The sequence below is a fragment of the Heloderma suspectum genome, chromosome 4 (genome assembly GCF_057233095.1).
Source record: "Heloderma suspectum isolate Gila_16-S chromosome 4, 16-S_ref, whole genome shotgun sequence".
NCBI lineage: Eukaryota > Metazoa > Chordata > Lepidosauria > Squamata > Helodermatidae > Heloderma > Heloderma suspectum.
Window position 1 is genome coordinate 240604483 of NC_139461.1, and position 18715 is coordinate 240623197.

General features: G+C 45.5%; 1 protein-coding gene across 4 annotated transcripts in view; it reads right to left on the reverse strand.

Annotated features, from left to right (window-relative positions):
* The window catches only part of KIF21B (kinesin family member 21B), a 106497-nt gene that overhangs the window by 12942 nt on the left and 74840 nt on the right, over positions 1-18715 (reverse strand). For 3 of the 4 annotated variants that reach the window (XM_084852900.1, XM_084852899.1, XM_084852902.1), the window contains exons 26-33: positions 15208-15282; positions 14859-14972; positions 13525-13563; positions 6988-7124; positions 5835-6015; positions 3658-3822; positions 3068-3185; positions 1796-1966 (exon numbers count right to left, since the gene is read on the reverse strand). In XM_084852900.1, coding sequence (XP_084709026.1) covers positions 1796-1966; positions 3068-3185; positions 3658-3822; positions 5835-6015; positions 6988-7124; positions 13525-13563; positions 14859-14972; positions 15208-15282 — 1000 coding nt within the window. The remainder of the gene's footprint in view (positions 1-1795; positions 1967-3067; positions 3186-3657; positions 3823-5834; positions 6016-6987; positions 7125-13524; positions 13564-14858; positions 14973-15207; positions 15283-18715) is intronic. The other variant, XM_084852901.1, reaches the window with a different exon arrangement.

Consider the following 18715-nt stretch of genomic DNA (forward strand, 5'->3'; position numbering starts at 1 on the left):
CAGTGACAAATCTTGATAAAATAGTTAAGAGCAGAGACATGACAACAAAAGTCCGCATAGTTAAAACAATGGTATTCCCCATAGTAACCTATGGCTGCGAGAGCTGGATTATAAGGAAGGCTGAGCGAAGGAAGATAGATGCTTTTGAACTGTGGTGCTGGAGGAAAATTCTGAGAGTGCCTTGGACTGCAAGAAGATCAAACCAGTCCATACTCCAGGAAATAAAGCCAGACTGCTCACTTGAGGGAATTATATTAAAGGCAAAACTGAAGTACTTTGGCTACATAATGAGAAGACAGGATACCCTGGAGAAGATGCTGATGCTAGGGAAAGTGGAAGGCAAAAGGAAGAGGGGCCGACGAAGGGCAAGATGGATGGAGGATATTTTGGAGGTGATGGACTCAACCTTGGGGGAGCTGGGGGTGGCGACGGGCCGGCCAACAGAAAGCTCTGGCGTGGGCTGGTCCATGAAGTCACAAAGAGTCGGAAGTGACTGAATGAATAAACAACAACAACAAACTGCCTTGAAGAGGCTTTGCCTTGAATGGTGGCACGAAGGTATTTTAAATAAATAAATTGATCGACGTTGTCACCCAGAACTGAGTCTATGTTCAGGGCTGGGAAGCATCTGTGCAGAAAGATCTGCTAGGCACTTTGGAATCGTGGACTCTCCGGCAAGACATGCTGAACAGTGAGGGGGCTGCTTCAAGGCATGCATGTGGGTGGTGCATCTCCCATCAAGAGATGCTGATGGATAGGTGTCCTGTGCCGAATGTTTAACCAAGCCAGGACAACATCCTTCCTTTAGTTCTTAAGTGATGCCTTCAACAAGAATTGAAGTGCTGGTTTCAATTAAAGAATCTTATTGTTGGTCTGCCCTTCCCACAGGTCTTGCCAGTGGTCACACCTTATAGGACCCACACTCTGTGGTTTCTAAGGTTCGTAATTCAGCAGGGATGTGCTTGACCTCTAAAATAGTCTTAGGGCACAATCCTATGCATGTTCAGACAGAAAGAGGTCCTACAACTCCCAGCATTCCTCAGCCAGCCATGCTGGCTGGAGAATGCTGGGAGCTGTAGGACTTTTTCTGTCTAAACATGCATAGGATTACACTCTTAAAAATTAAAGTCAAGAATAGGTCACAAAAGACATACCCCGGGGCCAGTTCTGCTTGTCACCAATTATCTCACCAGCACTACTGAACAGGTGACTGTTACACTGGTGCAATGACATTCCACACTGTACCTGTGATCGCAACTAACATACTAGCACAGTGGGGTGGGGGGTGGGGCATGGGAGAGCAGAACTTTCAGTGCCATTGTTGTTCATACGTATGCTGGGAAAACATGCAGCGGAAATGCTAACTCAAGGAAAGTCTGTTGGATCTTTCGACAATAAAAGCAACCATCAATTCTCCAGGAGACTGTCTATCCTGTCTGTCACAGCAACCGCCCTGCTTTGCCCAAGAGCCTTGCTGAGGCTGTACAGGGATAGCTGATAAGATGTTTGAAAGAGCCGCACATGCTAAAGATAGATCTGGATTGTCTGTGCAATTTGAATGTAAGCAGAACTCATATGATTCCACTGCCTGAATGCCAACATTCACTTTGGGGGTGGTGGGGGTGGTCCTCATTCAGGGATGCCAGCATGGGGCCTTTTTACCCCCCTGGTCTACAAGAGGAATTTATGCAGCAACTGTGTGCTGACAACATCAGCATCATCTGTATTGCACAGAACATGTACCACCTCTTCCTTGGCCTTTGCACATCCAACTCCTCCTCCTATCCCTTCATACCTGGATGAGCTCCTGCTGCTCCAGGTCCCATTTCTTGACCCCGTTGTCCCGGGAGCCACTGAAGAGAACATCTCCCTGAATAGCAAGGCATTCGATGCCATCGTAATGCGGAGGTTCAAAGTTGTGAGTGGGGCCAACATTCCCACCAACACCTTCTGCAATCTCGAACATCTGCAAAACAGGAGCTCTCAGAAAAGCGGCCATTCAGAACTGACTGCTCAGGGTCAACCTGCAGCAGACCTTGGGCTTAGTGTTCAGTGCTCCCATCAGAGAAGGAAGAATATTGCTAGAGGGAGAGGGGCCTATAACTCCACCCCACCCCACCCCGAGTAACTTTTATAAAGGGAAGTATGTTACATGGAACAAAATGTCTGGAAAGGTGACGTGGATTAGCAAGAACTGGATGTGACTTAAGACCTTTTGGAGGAAACTGTGCAGAATGGAATACAGGTTATACAAGCCATGTTCTCTCAGGAAAGACTGTTACCATCTATGGTTATTTGAAGGTTCCCGCTTCGCTCTCCAATCCACTCCTATCGCAACCAGCGTAAATAAATGCTAGCTGTGGGACTCAGTAGGGCTTAAAGAGCTGACAAATTACTCCCATTGTCACCTGCCTTTCAGGACAGTTCCATTCTTTTCCTACTGATGCAGTGGAAGGTAGAATAAGGGATAAAACAACACATGCCACTTTGCTTATTTCATCAGTACTAGACTATTTATTTTATTTATTACATTTCTAATCTGCCCAATAACTAATTTTCTCTGGGTGGATTATGAATGGTTCTATACATGCACTAATGTAGCCTTAGCCAATCTGATGTCCTCCTGATGTGTTGGACTACAGCTCCCATCATGCCCAATGGCCCTGCTGGTTGGGGAAGATGGTACTTGTAGTCCAACACATCTGGAAAGTGCCAGATTGGGGAAGGCTTCATGAATGTGAGACACTGAAGCACTGCAGACTTTGACTAGCTCTGTAAAGAGCCTCAGGGATGTTGCAACACTCTACTGGTGCAGAAGTTCTCTTCTGCAGATATACTATAGCCAAAGATGCCAGGGCAGGAGCAGAAAACTTTACTTCCTTGTTGTGCTAAAAACTGTGACGGTTGAGGTTGCAGAAACACTATGTTGGACTTTTTCTAACATCGGAGAAGCACGTTGCCATCGATGGAGGCAAGAGGGCTGGGCTACCAAAGAAAAAAGAAAAGGTAGTGTTCTTAAGGACGCTGGCAGCAGTGCTCCCAGGAAAGCATAACTTCTGTCTAATACCTTGACATAGTGATCTTTCGATCCTGTGATGACCAGGTCATGGTTGCTCGTAGTCCTGTTCACTGTGAGACACATCACGGGCCCAATATGGCCTGTCAGCTTCCCAATGGGCTGCAGTCTAGACAAAACAGGGGAAACAGTGGTGAGAGCCTAGCTGTGGGTATATTTTTTAATCAGGGACCCAAGGCTCCTCCCCCACACTCAAGCAACCCCAAAGCCCAAAGGACCCTAAACATAAAGGACATGGCTTCTAGGAACCTCTCGGTTTGGTTAACTGAGGCAAAACAACAGCTTCCTGTCATTCTCTTCTGGGCATTCTTGCATGCTTGAAAAGAGCTCGAAACTGCGTGCAGGCCAACCCGATCCCTCTATCCTCCTGCTAATAAAACTAGCTGACAGGAAGGATGCTCTTGGTTATCCTTCTTTCCTTCCCATTCTGTGTGACCTCCTGGGAGATGTTCCCAGATACCCTAGAGTAGCCTTCCTCAATCTGGCACCCTCTGGAGGTGTTGGACTACAACTCCCATCATCCCCAGCCAACACCTCCAGACGGCAGCAGGTTGGGGAAGGCTGCAAGTTTGCCCTCTGACCTGTTCAGCTCCCAGATGCGGACAGAATTGCCGGTGGCTGCATAAAGCGTGGTGCCTGTGGGGTTAAGTGCAATCTGGTTGATCTGGTGCTCGCCTTGCACACTGGTGATGGTACGGGTTGTGGTCCCAGCACAGGCATCCCCGGAAATCACCTGGCCTGATGAACTAATACAAAGACAGAAAGAGAGAGACATTGAAATAGGCATGAAAGGCTGTGCAGAGGCTCACAGGAACATAAATGGAGTCCAAACGGATGGCAAGAGAGAGACTCCAGATTTGTCTTTTAAGCAGGCCACCCCAACACGGGCAGCTTTAAAAACAGAGCTGGAAAGAGTATCTTTGCCCACTTATACCATGGAAGCACATGGAGGTCAAAGGCAACAGGAGGTTTTGAAACCCAGAGGTCCAGGGAGGAATTATTCCTCACCTTCGTATCTACTAAGCAGCAGCGGTAGTTGCCCAATACAAAAAAATGGTAACTCATGACTTGAACCTGCTTACTTTTTTCTCCCTTCCTCCACAATAAGGGCTTATTAAGCCACATGGGTAGGGACAGTCCAATGGGGTCACGCAAGATGAGACACACAAACCTTCTAGAAAGAAAGGCCCACGTAAGACCAAACTAAACATGGCATTTGTCAAGTGGTTAGCTCCAGTGTGCCATCCCTAAAAGCATAAGTAGCCAGTGCTGCCTCACCCCACCCCCCTGCACCCAAAGCTGCATCAGTACCATGGCATGGATGGGGGCGGCTTTAACCCTTTTGCTCCTGCCTCAGTCACAATCAGAATCGGGGTTTCTGGTCATTGTGCTGGTGGGTGGGTGTGATTCCGATCAGGAGTGTGACAGGGGCAAAGGGTTACAGCTCCCCTCCCCGCACACCACAATTTTGTTCCAGCTGGGGCCTCCTCACACCGGCTATTTATTTGTCTAAAAAAATATTGTATGCCAAGACTAATCATGTGACAAATGTCATGTTAAGTTTGGCCTGTGGATGTTGGAGGCAGTGAATAGATGCAATTTGGTAGGGATCTGGAGATGGAGCTGTCTAGCTGAGAGGCTACACACTGTGGAACACCCAACTACTCAACTAGTCCTGTCCTGCTGAAAAAAAGGCCATAGCAGAGGTGCAACCAGACTTGGAGGTAACACAGACTTAATGCTACCCCAATATTAGCCATAGTTCAGTAAGTGATGCGGATTATGGGAGCACGTGGTTCAGTTTTCCTTGCCTCAAGGTAGGGATGAAAGAAATTTGTTCAGTTCACATTTTAATGCAAACCTACCTTATTTGCTCTTCCTCGAAGCAATTCACACACTGAAACCCAAAAATCCTTTGGTAATTGCACTTATCTGAATTTTGCAGTGCAGTTCTCCAGTAAAGAAATCTCCCCAAAATGCATATATTCGTGAAGATAACATACAAAATATATTACGGCTTGGGACCAAGCTATATGAAAGACCATCTTCTCCTCTATGAGCCTGTCAGGTCCTTAAGATCTTCTGGAGAGGCCCTTCTTTCAACACCGCCACCATCAGGGACGCGTTTGGTGGTGACGCAAGAGAGGGCCTTTTCAGCGGCCACTCCCAGGCTGTAGAATTTCCTCCCAAAGGAGGCTCGGTTTGCTCCCTCTCTGCTATCCTTCTAAACAGCAGGCAAAGACCACTTTATTCAAGAAGGCCTTTGACCTGTAAGTGAGTCTGTGGGTTGGATGCTGTTTTTATTCTGTAATTGTATTATAAGGTGTTTTATCGTTTTAATCTATTTTACATTGTTTTTGTAGGCTGCCTTGAGCAGCATTTTTTGGTAGAAAGGCAGGGTATAAATCAAATCAATCAATCAATCAGTTGCTTCAAAAATTAGTATATTAGGCAAACGTGCATATAAAATTGCATTCAAATTTTTGTGCAGACTTTAAAAAAAATTGTAGACTGATGCAGGGAACGGGATGAAACAAATTTAAGATTGGAAAAATGAGGAACTGAGAGAAATAGAAATTGACAGGTTCATCCGTCCCAAGCCCATCCGTCCCTACCTCAAGGTACAAGGGAATATCATGGTGTAATGTATGACCATTGCTAACTATGGCCAAGGATACTCCTAAATCCAGTTTGGAAACCCTTTCATGAAGCTTAGAGAATGCCTCAAACATGAAATAGAGAGCTTTCAAGTACTTACGTGAGAGTGCGGATACACTTGGCAGAATCCCGGATGTCCCAGACTTTGATGTAAGAGGTAGAGACTGTGAATACCAGGCCAGAGTGGCTGCTGTACTTTATGGAGACTACATTGTTTGGATGGCCTTTCAAAGAGGCAATTTCCTGGCCAGTCACCAAGTTCCACATCTTGCAGCTCCGATCTTTGGAAAGAAGAGAACACCTTCATTGCATCAGAAAGGTCTCACTTCTCACCCAAGACTAGAACTACCATCACCCCCTGCTAAGTAACAACTTATTTCTGTAGTGATACTAAGATGCAGCTGCCTTGAGTGCCATTTTTGGTGGAAAGGCAGGATATAAATTAAAGAATGAAATGTTGTCTAACATTTTCGGAGGATGGCAACAAGGGAGAGGGCCTTCTCGATGGTGCCCCTGCCCCCAGCTGTGGAATGCTCTCCACGGTGAGGTCTGCCTGGCGCCAACATTGTCATCTTTTTGGTGCCAGGTTAAGACTTCCCTGTTCTCCCAGGTATTTGACGCTATATGATGGGCTTCTTAACTTAGTTGTTTTACCAGTTCATGGTATGTTATTGTTTGATTGTTTTTAGCTGTTTTAGATTGTTTTTTTTTTAAATTACATTAAAGGTTTTATACTATGCTTTACCATGTTGTATTTTAGGGTTTTAATTTTTGGTAACCAACCACAGAGCATTGGCTATTGGGTGGTATAGAAATGTAATAAATGAATGAAAATGAATGAATTTTTAAATGTGCCCATGCAGCATGTAAGATAGGAAAGCAGCCAGTTTTAACTGAAACATTACATCTGAATTGTCCAGCAAGCACATATTTTCCTTTTTCTGGGGGTAGACGTGCATTACAGGTTGTTGCTCACTGTCTTTACCATAAATACAGCACCTGGGCTGTCCTCCTCAGTGCATGTGTGTGTTTGTGTACGGTGGCCTCCTTGACCTTGGAAACAGTGGGGATGTGATCTATCTAAAGGGCACTTGTACATGTGGCAGGTCAGACTTGTCTCCAAACAGAACTTCTGGTCCAGTGTTAGTAGTTAGTCCTAAGCCATCAGAAGCAACCCTTGCCTTTTCATGCACACGTATACACACACACACACACACACACACACATATACACACACGCACGCATGCACACACCTTTGGATCCAGAGAACAACAATTCATCGGTAGCATCCAGGCACAGAACAGGCTTGGTGTGTCCTTCTGCTACAGAGATGCACTGCAGCGGGGCTGTCCGGGCACTCCTGGAACCTCCCACGGGGTTAATGATGCCCCTTGCATGGGAGAAAAAGAGAATTATTGAGAGAGAGATTCCCTGCAGCTGGAGCAAGCAGACATCCCCAGAGCAAACTGCCATGCATCAGTGACTTCACACACTGCTCAGGAGACACAGCCTGCTAGATGCCAGACCCACACCAAGCTTCAAGAAAAATACAAGCAGGCAGTCACATGCAGAGTTAAGCTGAACATTTCTGGGCACAATCTTCAGCAGTATTAAAGGAGATACGAGATGCTCCTCACTGGGTTTACACTGGTGTTAATAGCACCATGTGAGCTGATACACTCACTCTGACATGTACATTGGGCACTGGAAGTTCACTCACAGGATTTCCCCTAGCTTAGCACTTGTGGAACACAAGAAGCTGCCTTACAGCAAGTCAGATTACTGATCCACCAAGCTCAGTATGGTCTAATCCAGCGGGTGGTCTACATATGTGGCGCTGCCAAATTTGGACGCTGCTGCAGTTACAACAACAAAAATAATGGCGGTTTTAGCGCTACAAAACAATTTGCTGCTGACTTTCAGGGGCAAACCACCGGTTTTGTTTGATTTGTTTTCCATGACACTCTGCAGACTACGTGGTGCTCCGTGGAGTGTGGCCTGCTTGGGGGCGGGGGGGATGCTCCCCAGACCTCCCGCAGTTGCCCACCATTGGTCTGATCAGTGACTGGCAGTGGCTTTCCTGGGTTTCAGACAGTCTTTCCCAGGCCTACTTGGAGATCCCGGGAATTGAACCTGGGACCCCTCGCCTGCAAAGCAGGTGCTCTACCACTGAGCTCACGCTCTCTCCCCCATCAACAGTTCCAAGTTATTGTATTTTCAGTTGCTACTTTGCTTCTGAAAGGTTAATACAAATCTGAGTCTTGAGCTTTCTTTGGGCAAGGCCAGAGTGCAACTGAACTAGTATAGCTTTGTTCTGACAGCAGCATGCCCAGAGAGACACTGACCTCTGCGTATAAACAAAATCTATTTTGGTTTTGCTCTTAATGACCATGTGGGTTTCAAAGACTGCAATTATATTAAACATCTACTTGGTCCAACAAAGGGATCACGTCACTTGTTTTGAGATGTGTACATCTCAAGGAAAACGATATAAAAGCCTTAATTCCTCACCAAACCAGATTCCCTACTCTAGAACACCTCCACCAGAGTCGTGCATGAAATGAGTGTACCACCCTGTGGCCAGCATGGAAATGTTTTAATTCTTTTCAGCAATAAGCTTAGTAACAGCCCTGCAAGGGGGAATGCATTTTCTGATTTGAATACATGAGACAACGAAGGAAAACAGAGTAAAACAAAACCCTTGCCTTAAGGTCACAGAGCAGTGAGTCAGAGAATTCTCCTTCCCTGTCTTGCTTCCTATTCACTGGAACAAATTCACTCAGGCACTGGGAAAGCTTGAGACCTTGCAAGGAGAGCAGTAGGAGGCATGAAAATGGGACACCAAGGGGATGCCCATATGCTGTCCTTATGCTGCAGTGTTCCATTTTCCTCTTTTTATAGTTAGGACAGAAAGAAGAGAATGGAAGCAGGACAGCAGAGCTGAAACAGATAAAGACTCCATCCCCAAAGCAAGAATCGGGGGGCCCTTGAAAGCCATGGTGCTGCTGTCCCTTGTAGACAGCAGGGAAGGTATGGGGTGGCGGGGGGGGGGAGAGAACAGAATGCTGCAACATCTCCCTATGAGTGATTTTAGACCATTTCACAGCTGGAAAACAGGGGCAACATTTTTGGTTCCTGCATTTGTATCCTGGGTTCTAGCCATTATATAGTACCATGTTAAGCATGCTATGGGGCATTATAAAAGGTAAACATTCCAAAGGACATTATGAACTTTCAAGCCTTACCATTCAGTTTTCTAAAGGGCAGCTGTCAAACTAGATGCTCCCCCTTCACTTTCGATTCTTAGCACTGGAGGACAATCGCCCCAAGCAGTAGATCTAAGCTTTTCACAAGCAAGTACAAAGGAGTACTCTTATTTTTTAAAAATGTATACGTTGACTTCAAGGGTAAAACCCCTACAAGGTGGCTTCCAATAGTCCATAAAACATCAATGCCACAAAATTTCAGAACACAAATAATACATAAGCAGATAAAACTAAAATACAAATATTAAAATCCCTTAAGAGTTTCAGCATGGCTTTGGCAGGTGTCACACAGCCCTACTTGCCAAGAGGCCTCTTCAGGCTCATTGCAATTGGAGGGAGTGACAGCCAGAGTACAGTATTTTTTCAGAGCAAATCCTACAAGGTCCCTAAGACACCAGCAAGAAGGGATTTCATCATGATCATCCCTGGCCTTGGGTATGGGTCTTGCTATGCCAAAACCCCAGAGCACAGATTTGCATTAATGTTCCTAAGGTCCATCAGCATCTCAAAACACCAACATCACAAATTCTGTGGATTTCTATACCAACTGTTGGTACCCAGTGCTTGGGACCTTCAGACACATGCCCATTGCTGGCTTGCTGAATGGGTGCAATTGCCACTGGGGAGCAATTGCCAGGAGGCAATTGCCCTTAAAAGGTGTGTTTCGGGGGGGGGGGTTGCTTCAGCAGTGTCAGCTGGGTGATGGGATTAGACAGGGAATTAAACTGGCAAGCAAATAAAATTTTAAACAGGATGTAGAGCCCATTAGCTGCAACGGATGAGGCATAGTGCCTTCTGACTCCCCACTGGAAGCATTAGCCTGATGCATCAGAAGTGAAAGCTGAAGTACAGAGAAAAACAGCATGTTCTGAGTGCCCCTGGGTGACAAAGGGAAATAATCCTTGACGTAACAAAACTAAGAAGTAAAGAATAATGAAAATGTAATAAGTTTAATGTCAAGAACATGACTCCCGATGTATGCAAGCCTGAATCTGTTTCTGCTGTGGAGCAGCTAATCCACTAAAGATCATTTACATGCCATTGAAGAAGACCGCAAGGCTGGAAAATGTCTAACAGTTAGAATCACCGCACACCATTTATATCGGTGATTAGATTTCTTACTCTCTGTCTCACAATAAGGATTCCAGTTTGTTTGTTGTTGTTGTTCAGTCGTTCAGTCGTGTCCGACTCTTCGTGACCCCATGGACCATAGCATGCCAGGCCTTCCTGTCCTCCGCTGTCTCCCGGACTGTGCTCAAGTTCATATTAATTGCATCAGTGATGCTATCTAGCCATCTCATCCTCTGCCGTCCCCTTCTCCTTTTGCCTTCAGTCTTTCCCAGCATCAGGGTCTTTTCCAGGGAGTTTTCTCTTCGCATTAGGTGGCCAAAATATTGGAGCTTCAGCTTCATTATCTGTCCTTCCAATGAGCACTCAGGGTTGATTTCCTTTAGGATGGACTGATTTGACCTCCTTGCAGTCCAGGGGACTCGTAAGAGTCTTCTCCAGCACCATAGTTCGAAAGCATCAATTCTTCGGCGCTCAGCCTTCCTTATAGTCCAGCTCTCACAGCCATACATTACTACTGGGAAAACCATAGCTTTGATTAGACGGACCTTTGTCGGCAAGGTGATGTCTCTGCTTCTTACTATGCTGTCTAGGTTGGCCATAGCTTTCCTCCCAAGGAGCAAGCGTCTTTTAATTTCATGGCTACAGTCACCGTCTGTGGTGATCTTGGAGCCCAAGAAAGTAAAATCTGTCACTGCTTCCATTTCTTCCCCTTCTATATGCCAGGAAGTGATAGGGCCAGATGACATGATCTTAGTTTTTTTAATGTTGAGTTTCAAACCAGCTTTTGCACTCTCCTCTTTCACCCTCAACAAGAGGCTCTTGAGATCCTCTTCGCTTTCTGCCATTAGGGTGGTATCGTCTGCATATCGGAGGTTGTTGATAATTCTCCCAGCAATCTTAATTCCGACCTCTGATTCATCCAACCCGGCATTTCTCATGATGTACTCTGCATATAAGTTAAATAAGCAGGGTGACAATATGCAGCCTTGTCGTACTCCTTTCCCAATTTGTAACCAATCGGTTGTTCCATGTCTGGTTCTTACTGTTGCTTCTTGACCCTCGTACAGGTTTCTCAGGAGACAGGTAAGGTGGTCTGGTACTCCCATCACTTTCAGAATTTGCCACAGTTTGTTGTGATCCACACAATCAAAGGCTTTAGCGTAGTCAATGAAGCAGAAATAGACGTTTTTCTGGAATTCTCTTGCTTTCTCCATGATGCAGCGAATGTTGGCGATTTGATCTCTAGTTCCTCTGCCTCTTCGAAACCCAGCTTGTACTTCCGGTATTTCTCGGTTCGCATACTGCTGAAGCCTAGCTTGTAGGATTTTGAGCATCACCTTGCTGGCATGTGAAATGAGCGCAATGGTGCGGTAGTTTGAACACTCTTTGGCGTTGCCCTTCTTTGGAATTGGAATGTAAACTGACCTTTTCCAGTCTTGTGGCCACTGTTGAGTGTTCCAGATTTGTTGGCATATTGAATGCAGCACTTTAACAGCATCATCTTTTAGGATTTTAAATAGCTCGGCTGGAATACTGTCATCTCCGCTAGCTTTGTTGTTACTAATGCTTCCTAAGGCCCACTTGACTTCACTCTCTAGGATGTCCGGCTCAAGTTCAGTGACCGCACTATCATGGCTATCAGGGACATTCAGATCTTTCCTGTATAGTTCTTCTGTGTATTCTTGCCACCTCTTCTTAATCTCATCTGCTTCTGTTAGGTCCCTGCCTTCTTTGTCCTTTATCATGCACGTCTTTGCACAAAACGTTCCCTTGAGATCTCCAATTTTCTTGAAGAGATCTCTAGTCTTTCCCATTCTGTTGTTTTCCTCGATTTCTTTGCATTGTTCATTTAAGAAGGCCTTCTTGTCTCTCCTTGCTATTCTCTGGAACTCTGCATTCAGTTGGGTATATCTTCCCCTTTCTCCCTTGCTTTTCGCTTCCCTTCTTTCCTCAGCTACTTGTAAAGCCTCATCAGACAGCCACTTGGCTTTCTTGCATTTCTTTTTCTTTGGGATGGATTTCGTTGCTGCCTCCTGAACAATGTTACGGACCTCCGTCTATAGTTCCTCAGGCACTCTGTCTATCAGGTCTAATCCCTGAAATCTATTCCTCACCTCCACTGTATATGTTAAGGATGTGTTAAAAATCTGCATTTAAAGCACTTTAGTTTTGCTTTAGAGTGATTATGGGTAAGTGATAGCAAACTGAGTAAAATTTTGTAGTACTATATTATAACCATTATTCCTGACTCTTCTATTGTTTCTCAGTGCCCCACGTGACACTAGAAGGGTTCTCCAGAAGTGTTAAGCAAAACGCATAATTGCAGGTGATATGAGAACAGCAGCTGTTTCTAGAACTTAAAGCAAAAAGGACACCTAGAATTTATTGCCATTTTAAAGGCACAGCTCCTGTTCTCGAGTATTCCTGGTTATAAGACTGAACTAGCGTAACAGGTTCTCTTCTCTTACATTTCCCTGCCACCTCCATCTTTAATGGGATTAGCCCATGAGTTATCGAGAAAGAAGGAAAAGGCATCACTATCTGGCATACTATTGCTTTAGCACAAGATCCAGTGACCAGAATAATTGGTGGGGTTTGTTGTTCTGCACTCAGAGTCTCCCAAATATTCAGAATATATGACTGGAATGCAATATGCAAGTTAGAAAAGTACACATCTATCTAGCTTCCATAACAACAAAAATGGATTTTTTAAAAATGGAGCTGGACATCTGGGCTCAAGTGATAGAGAGGAAAGACACAGGACACTGGGAACAAGACTTCTTGGGAGCAGGACTGACAAGAGCTGAAAGCAATGGGGAAGGACAGAGAGCTGCAAGAAGTTCTTCATGGAGAAGAAGTTCTCAACTAAAATAGCTCTTGAGCCTTGAAGAGGAGCTGCCTGCACTTTTTCCAATATTTTTTCCACCACCATGAGGACTAGGAACTACTCAGAGTTCTAACAATGCCACCATTCCAAAACCAGACACATGTAATCATAGCACAATAACCATGCATGCAATTGGTTAGCTTCTAAACTTGGTTACTACTACAGACATGCACTATCTGGAGATATGTGACCAGTCCAATCCAAACACAGGTTGTCAACTTTTAAGTCCTAGAGAAACAGACTGAAGTTTTCAGAGCCATGTGTATGTTGATGGCTTGGCACTTAACCACATAATGGGCAGAAGTTACTGGCATTACTGGGAGAGAAGTGGGAGCAACTACTGAATGGAAGAAAACATATTACTCCTGGTAACATCTGACATGGGCCTGACTGAACATTTTACAGTCAGCTGGGCAGGCAAATCTAGCACTCAGAAAGTAGAAGCAGAACAAGGCAAGAAACACCACACTGGGTTTGGTTACATGCAGGTATTAAATGCAGGGAGGGGGAAAGAATGAAAAAGAGAAAGACTAGAAGAGTTATATAATAAATAGTAAGTTTTATACCTCAGCACCTCCGAGACAGAGGAGTCACTGTCATCAGACCTAGGGACAGAAAATTAGCAGGATTATGGGTAATTAAAACCAGGAGAAGGAAAAGCAGCAGCAAAAAGTCAGAAAAGGGAAGGTTGTTATTGCATCCAAGCTAGCAGGGCAGACAAGAGGACAGCAGACCACAGACAGAAAGGGCTCAGGAGCTGAGGGGGCATGAGCAGAAACCACCTGAGATTTTACTAGGTGTTTCACCACACCCTTGTAAGCCTGGCATTGCAGTCATCAGGGCTAGAAACTTGCTTTAAGAAGAAAAGAAAGTGGAGATTCTCAGGATGCTGAATTATTGTGCATATGTAGTTCTTCTGCAAAGTAAGAGAATATGCACAAACCTGGGAATATCTACCCAAGGCTCCTGGGCAGCAATGGATGGCCAGCTTCTATTGTGACTACGTTCCACTTCCACATGAGGACATAGACACTCTGGTCACAGAGGTCACTCCACAAGAAGACATGTTTGAGATAGCTACTCATGCCTAAATCCCAAGAGGGGCTTTGATTTTTATCTGAAAATTAAATGCACTGCCTGTCCCCTGAGGCCCAAGGCAGCCTATGTTGGAGAAATCCCGTTGTCTTAAATTGAGGCTGTGCCAATGATGCCACAGCTGTCATTCAGGAGAATCTGTGGAAGCTACAACATGCTCCAGAATAAAAGGCAATTAAGCAGACACATTATTTGGAAGGCAGGACACACCTGACCCTATTCTGAACCTATTGAATGGAGCAATCCAATGGACGTAACTGAAAGGCCTGAGCAATTCACCACTGTGCTTGATAAGGCAGACCAGCCCGCACACCCCCTCCAAAAAGCAGCAATAACCAAGCTGTTAAAAAGTGACACCAGAGCAGATGACCCTGATAGGCTGCAGAAAGATTTTGGAAGAGCTTCCATGCTTCCCAACAATAACCTGATTTCTAAATGCACTGGGGAGATGGAGCAACCATACAGCAATTCGGCGATTCCGGTGTTTTATAGTTTTAGGTTCTGACTAAGGTGCCTGGGCCTGGGTGGAGGTCCTTGGTTCAGAGGCCTTCACATGACAGTGTCATTCAGGCTCCCTGCATATTATGGGAGGTTTCAAGGTAATCTTGCACCTAAATGCCTTGGTCACAGAATTCCAGCGTCAGTGGGATAACACAGCTGGAGGCCAAAGGAAAACACACAGTTGCAGATGCTGTATACAGTGGGATGCGAGGACAAGGTATTCCTAGCACCATTGGCTACAATGACCGGTTTTTCCATTTATCTCTGGGATACGAGCTTCCCCAAGTTTCACAATTACTCTTACTTGTCTAGTGCTGAACCCTGGCTCTGGTTGCTGGTAAGGCGTGAGAAGACGTTGCGGTCATTGCGTGGTCTGCTGGGAGGGGACGAGGGAGGAGTGAATCCAACCTCTGGGTTCCTAGGCAAGGAAAGAAAGATGCCATGGTTTACACTGATTAGAGACTCCTTCTCTCCCACAGTTCTCATCTTCTCCCGGCACTGTTGGATCTTGCACTCCAGAGCAACTGTGTTCCTGGATCATAAGCAAATCATAAGAACAGCTGCTAATTTTGCTTCCTTCCCCACCCCCAGCGTCCCCACCCCTCCTTCCCTCACTCACACACACACTTATTTTGCCTCCCTCACACACTCACCTGATAGGTTGACCCCGGTCATATGACTTCCTCCTTGTGAGGGGTGATGTGTCTGCACCGCGGGACTGTCTAGGACTAGAGGAAAGGCAGCCATAGTTAGCAGTTACCCTTTCCAAAGCTGTGCTCCCTCAGCTTTGAGCCGAGACTCGGATGAGTGAAGCTCAGATCCAGTATTATGCAAGGCACGCTGGACAGGCTGCATCCCATTTTGGAGAATCATTGGTTTGGTAGCACCTCCACATAAAGGTCTCCCTGCACATGCAAAGTTACCCATTTGGGAGGCAAGGATACAAAACATTCTCCCTACACACGCAAGATATGCACGTGCACAGATTTAGATGTGAGAGCACATTCAGATACAGTCAGGGCCAGAAATATTGGAACAAGGATAACTGTTTTGGCAGATGGCCTCTGTACACCACCACACTGAAGTTGAAAGGAAACACACCCAGATGGGAGCGAAGTCAGGACTTTCAGCAGTAATTCAAGGGGTTTGACAAAAGTGGGGCACTAACCATTCAGGAAGGACAGCCAGTGGCATACACACACACCCATCATTGGTGGCTCATAAGTAATGCAACGAATGGCTGACAAGCAGCTGCATGGCCAGGTGTGGCCTGTTTCCTGGGTACCCCATGACCAATCAAGCAGATAAAAGGCCTGGGGGTGGTTCTGAGTGTTACATTTGCATTTGGTAGCTGTTCACTGGAACTCCCAACATGAGGTCCAAAGAGGTGTCCATGCAAGTGAAGGAGGCCATCATTAGGCTGAGGAAACAAAATAAACCCATCAGAAAGATAGCAAAAACAGGGGGAGTGGCCAACACAACAGTTTCGAACATCCTGAAAAAGAAGGAATTAACTGGCAAGCTCAGCAACAGCAAAAGGCCTGGAAGACAACTAAAGTGGATGACTGCAGAATTCTGCTCATGGTGAAGAGGAATCCTTTCACAACATCTAGCCAGGTCAAGAATGCTCTTGAGAAGGTAGGCATGTCATTGTCAACATCTACAGTTAAGAGACAGCTTTATGAATGTAAATACAGAGGCTTCACAACAAGGTGCAAACCACTGGTAACACTCAAGAACAGAAAGGCCAGAGTAGCCTTTGCCAGCAAACACCTAAGAAAGCCTGCCCAGTTCTGGAATAAGATTCTTTGGACTGATGAAACCAAGATTAACTTGTACCAGAATGATGGGAAGAGAAAAGTATGGAGAAGGAAAGGAACAGCTCATGATCCAAAACATACCACATCATCTGTCAAACATGGTGGAGGCAGTGTTATGGCATGGGCATGTATGGCTGCCAATGGAACCGGGTCACTGGCGTTTATTGATGACCTGACTGCTGATAAAAGCAGCAGTATGAATTCTGAAGTGTCGGACACGACTGAACGACTGAACAACAACAACAACAACAACAACAACATAGGGCTATACTTTCTGCTCAGATTCAGCTGAATGCTGCCAAACTGATAGGACGCTGCTTCATATTGCAGATGGATAATGACCCAAAACATACAGCAAAAGCTACCCAAGGGTTTCTCAAGGCAAAGAAATGGGATGTTCTTCAATGGCCAAGTCAGTCACCTGATCTCACCCCAATAGAGCATGCTTTTCACTTACTGAAGACAAGACTGAAGGCAGAAAGACCCACAAACAAGCAGCAGCTGAAGGCAGCTGCAGTAAAGGCCTGGCAAAGCATCTCAAGGGAGGAAACTCAGCATTTGGTCATGTCCATGGGTTCCAGACTTCAGGCAGTCATTGACTGCAAAGGATTTTCATCCAGGTATTAAAGGTGATCCTTCAGTTTGAAATGATGTTAGTTTGTTCCATTACTTATGAGCCACCAACGATTGGGGGGTGGTGGTGTATGCCACTGGCTGTCCTTCCTGAATGGTTAGTGCCCCACTTTTGTCAAACCCCTTGAATTACAGCTGAAAGTCCTGACTTTGCTCCCATCTGGGTGTGTTTCCTTTCAACTTCAGTGTGGTGGTGTACAGAGGCCAACTGCCAAAACAGTTATCCTTGTTCCAATATTTCTGGCCCTGACTGTATGAAATCCCCATGTTTATTATGGATCATAAGAAGAGCCATGCTGGATCAGACCAAAGGCCAGCATTATGTTCCCACAGTGGACAAACAGTTGCCTCTGGGAAGCCAACAAGCAGGACATGTGCACAACAGGACCCTCTTGCTCATGTTCCCTGGCAAATGGTAAACAGAGGCATACTGCCTCTGATTCTGAAGGTAATAGATAGGCATCATGGCACGTACCCATTGATAACTTTATCCTCAATTAATTTGTCTAATCCCCTTTTACAGCTATCCAAGTCGGTGTCCATAAGCATATCTTGGGTTAGCTAATCCCATCTCCCATCACTTTGCTTCATTGGATGACTCTGGATTCTAGTATTATGATAGAGGGAGAAAACGTCCTCTCTGTCCACTTTCTCCACAACATGTATAATTTCATACACCTCTACCTTGTCCCCACCTTACCTGCCTTTTTTGTCATCTAAAAACCTGCGAACATTGTAACCTTTCCTCATAAGGGAGAAGTTCTAGCTTCTTGCTCAATTAAGAACATGGATCAGACCAAGGGTCCATTTAGTCCAACATTCTGTTCACACAGTAGCCAACCAGCTGCCCACAGGAAACTCACAAGCAGGACACGAGTGCATCAGCACTCTCCTGCCCAGGTTCCCCAGCAACTGGTGCACATAGGCATACTGTCTCTGATACTGGAGGTCGCATAGAGCCATGAGGACTAGTAGCCACTGATAGCCTTATCCTCCATGAATTTGTCCACTCCCCTTTTAAAGCCATCCAAATTGTTAGTTATGACGACACCTTGTGGAAGTGAATTCCATAGTTTAACTATGCACTCTGTGAAGAAGTACTTCCTTTTATCTCCCACCAATCAGCTTCATGGGATGACCTCAGGTTCTAGTATTATGAGAGAGGGAGTAAAATGTTGCCCTATCCACCTTCTCCACACCATGCATAATTCTGTATATTTCTATCATGTCCTCCTCACTCATCTTTTTTCGAAACTAACACTCCCAGCTGCTGTAACCTGTCCTCACAGAGGAGTTGCTCCAGCCCCTTGATCATTTAATTTGCTTTCTTTCTGCACTTTTTCCAATGCTACAATATCCTATTTAAGGTGAGGTGACCAGAACTGTGCACTGAATTCCAAGCGAGGTCACACTACAGATTTGTATACAGGCATTATGGCAGTTTTGTTTTCAGTTCCTTTCCTAATGATCCCCAACATGGAATTTGCTTTTTTCACAGCAGCCACACACTGGGTGAACGTTTTAATTGAGCTGTCCACCACAACCCCAAGATCTCTTTCTTGGTCAGTCACCACTAGCTCAGATCCCATCTCTATATATGTGAAGTTAGGATTTTTTATCCCAAGGTGCATTACTTGCACTTGCTTACAATGAACTGCATTTGCTATTTTAACGCCTATTCCCCCATTTGAGGGGTGGGGGGGAATCA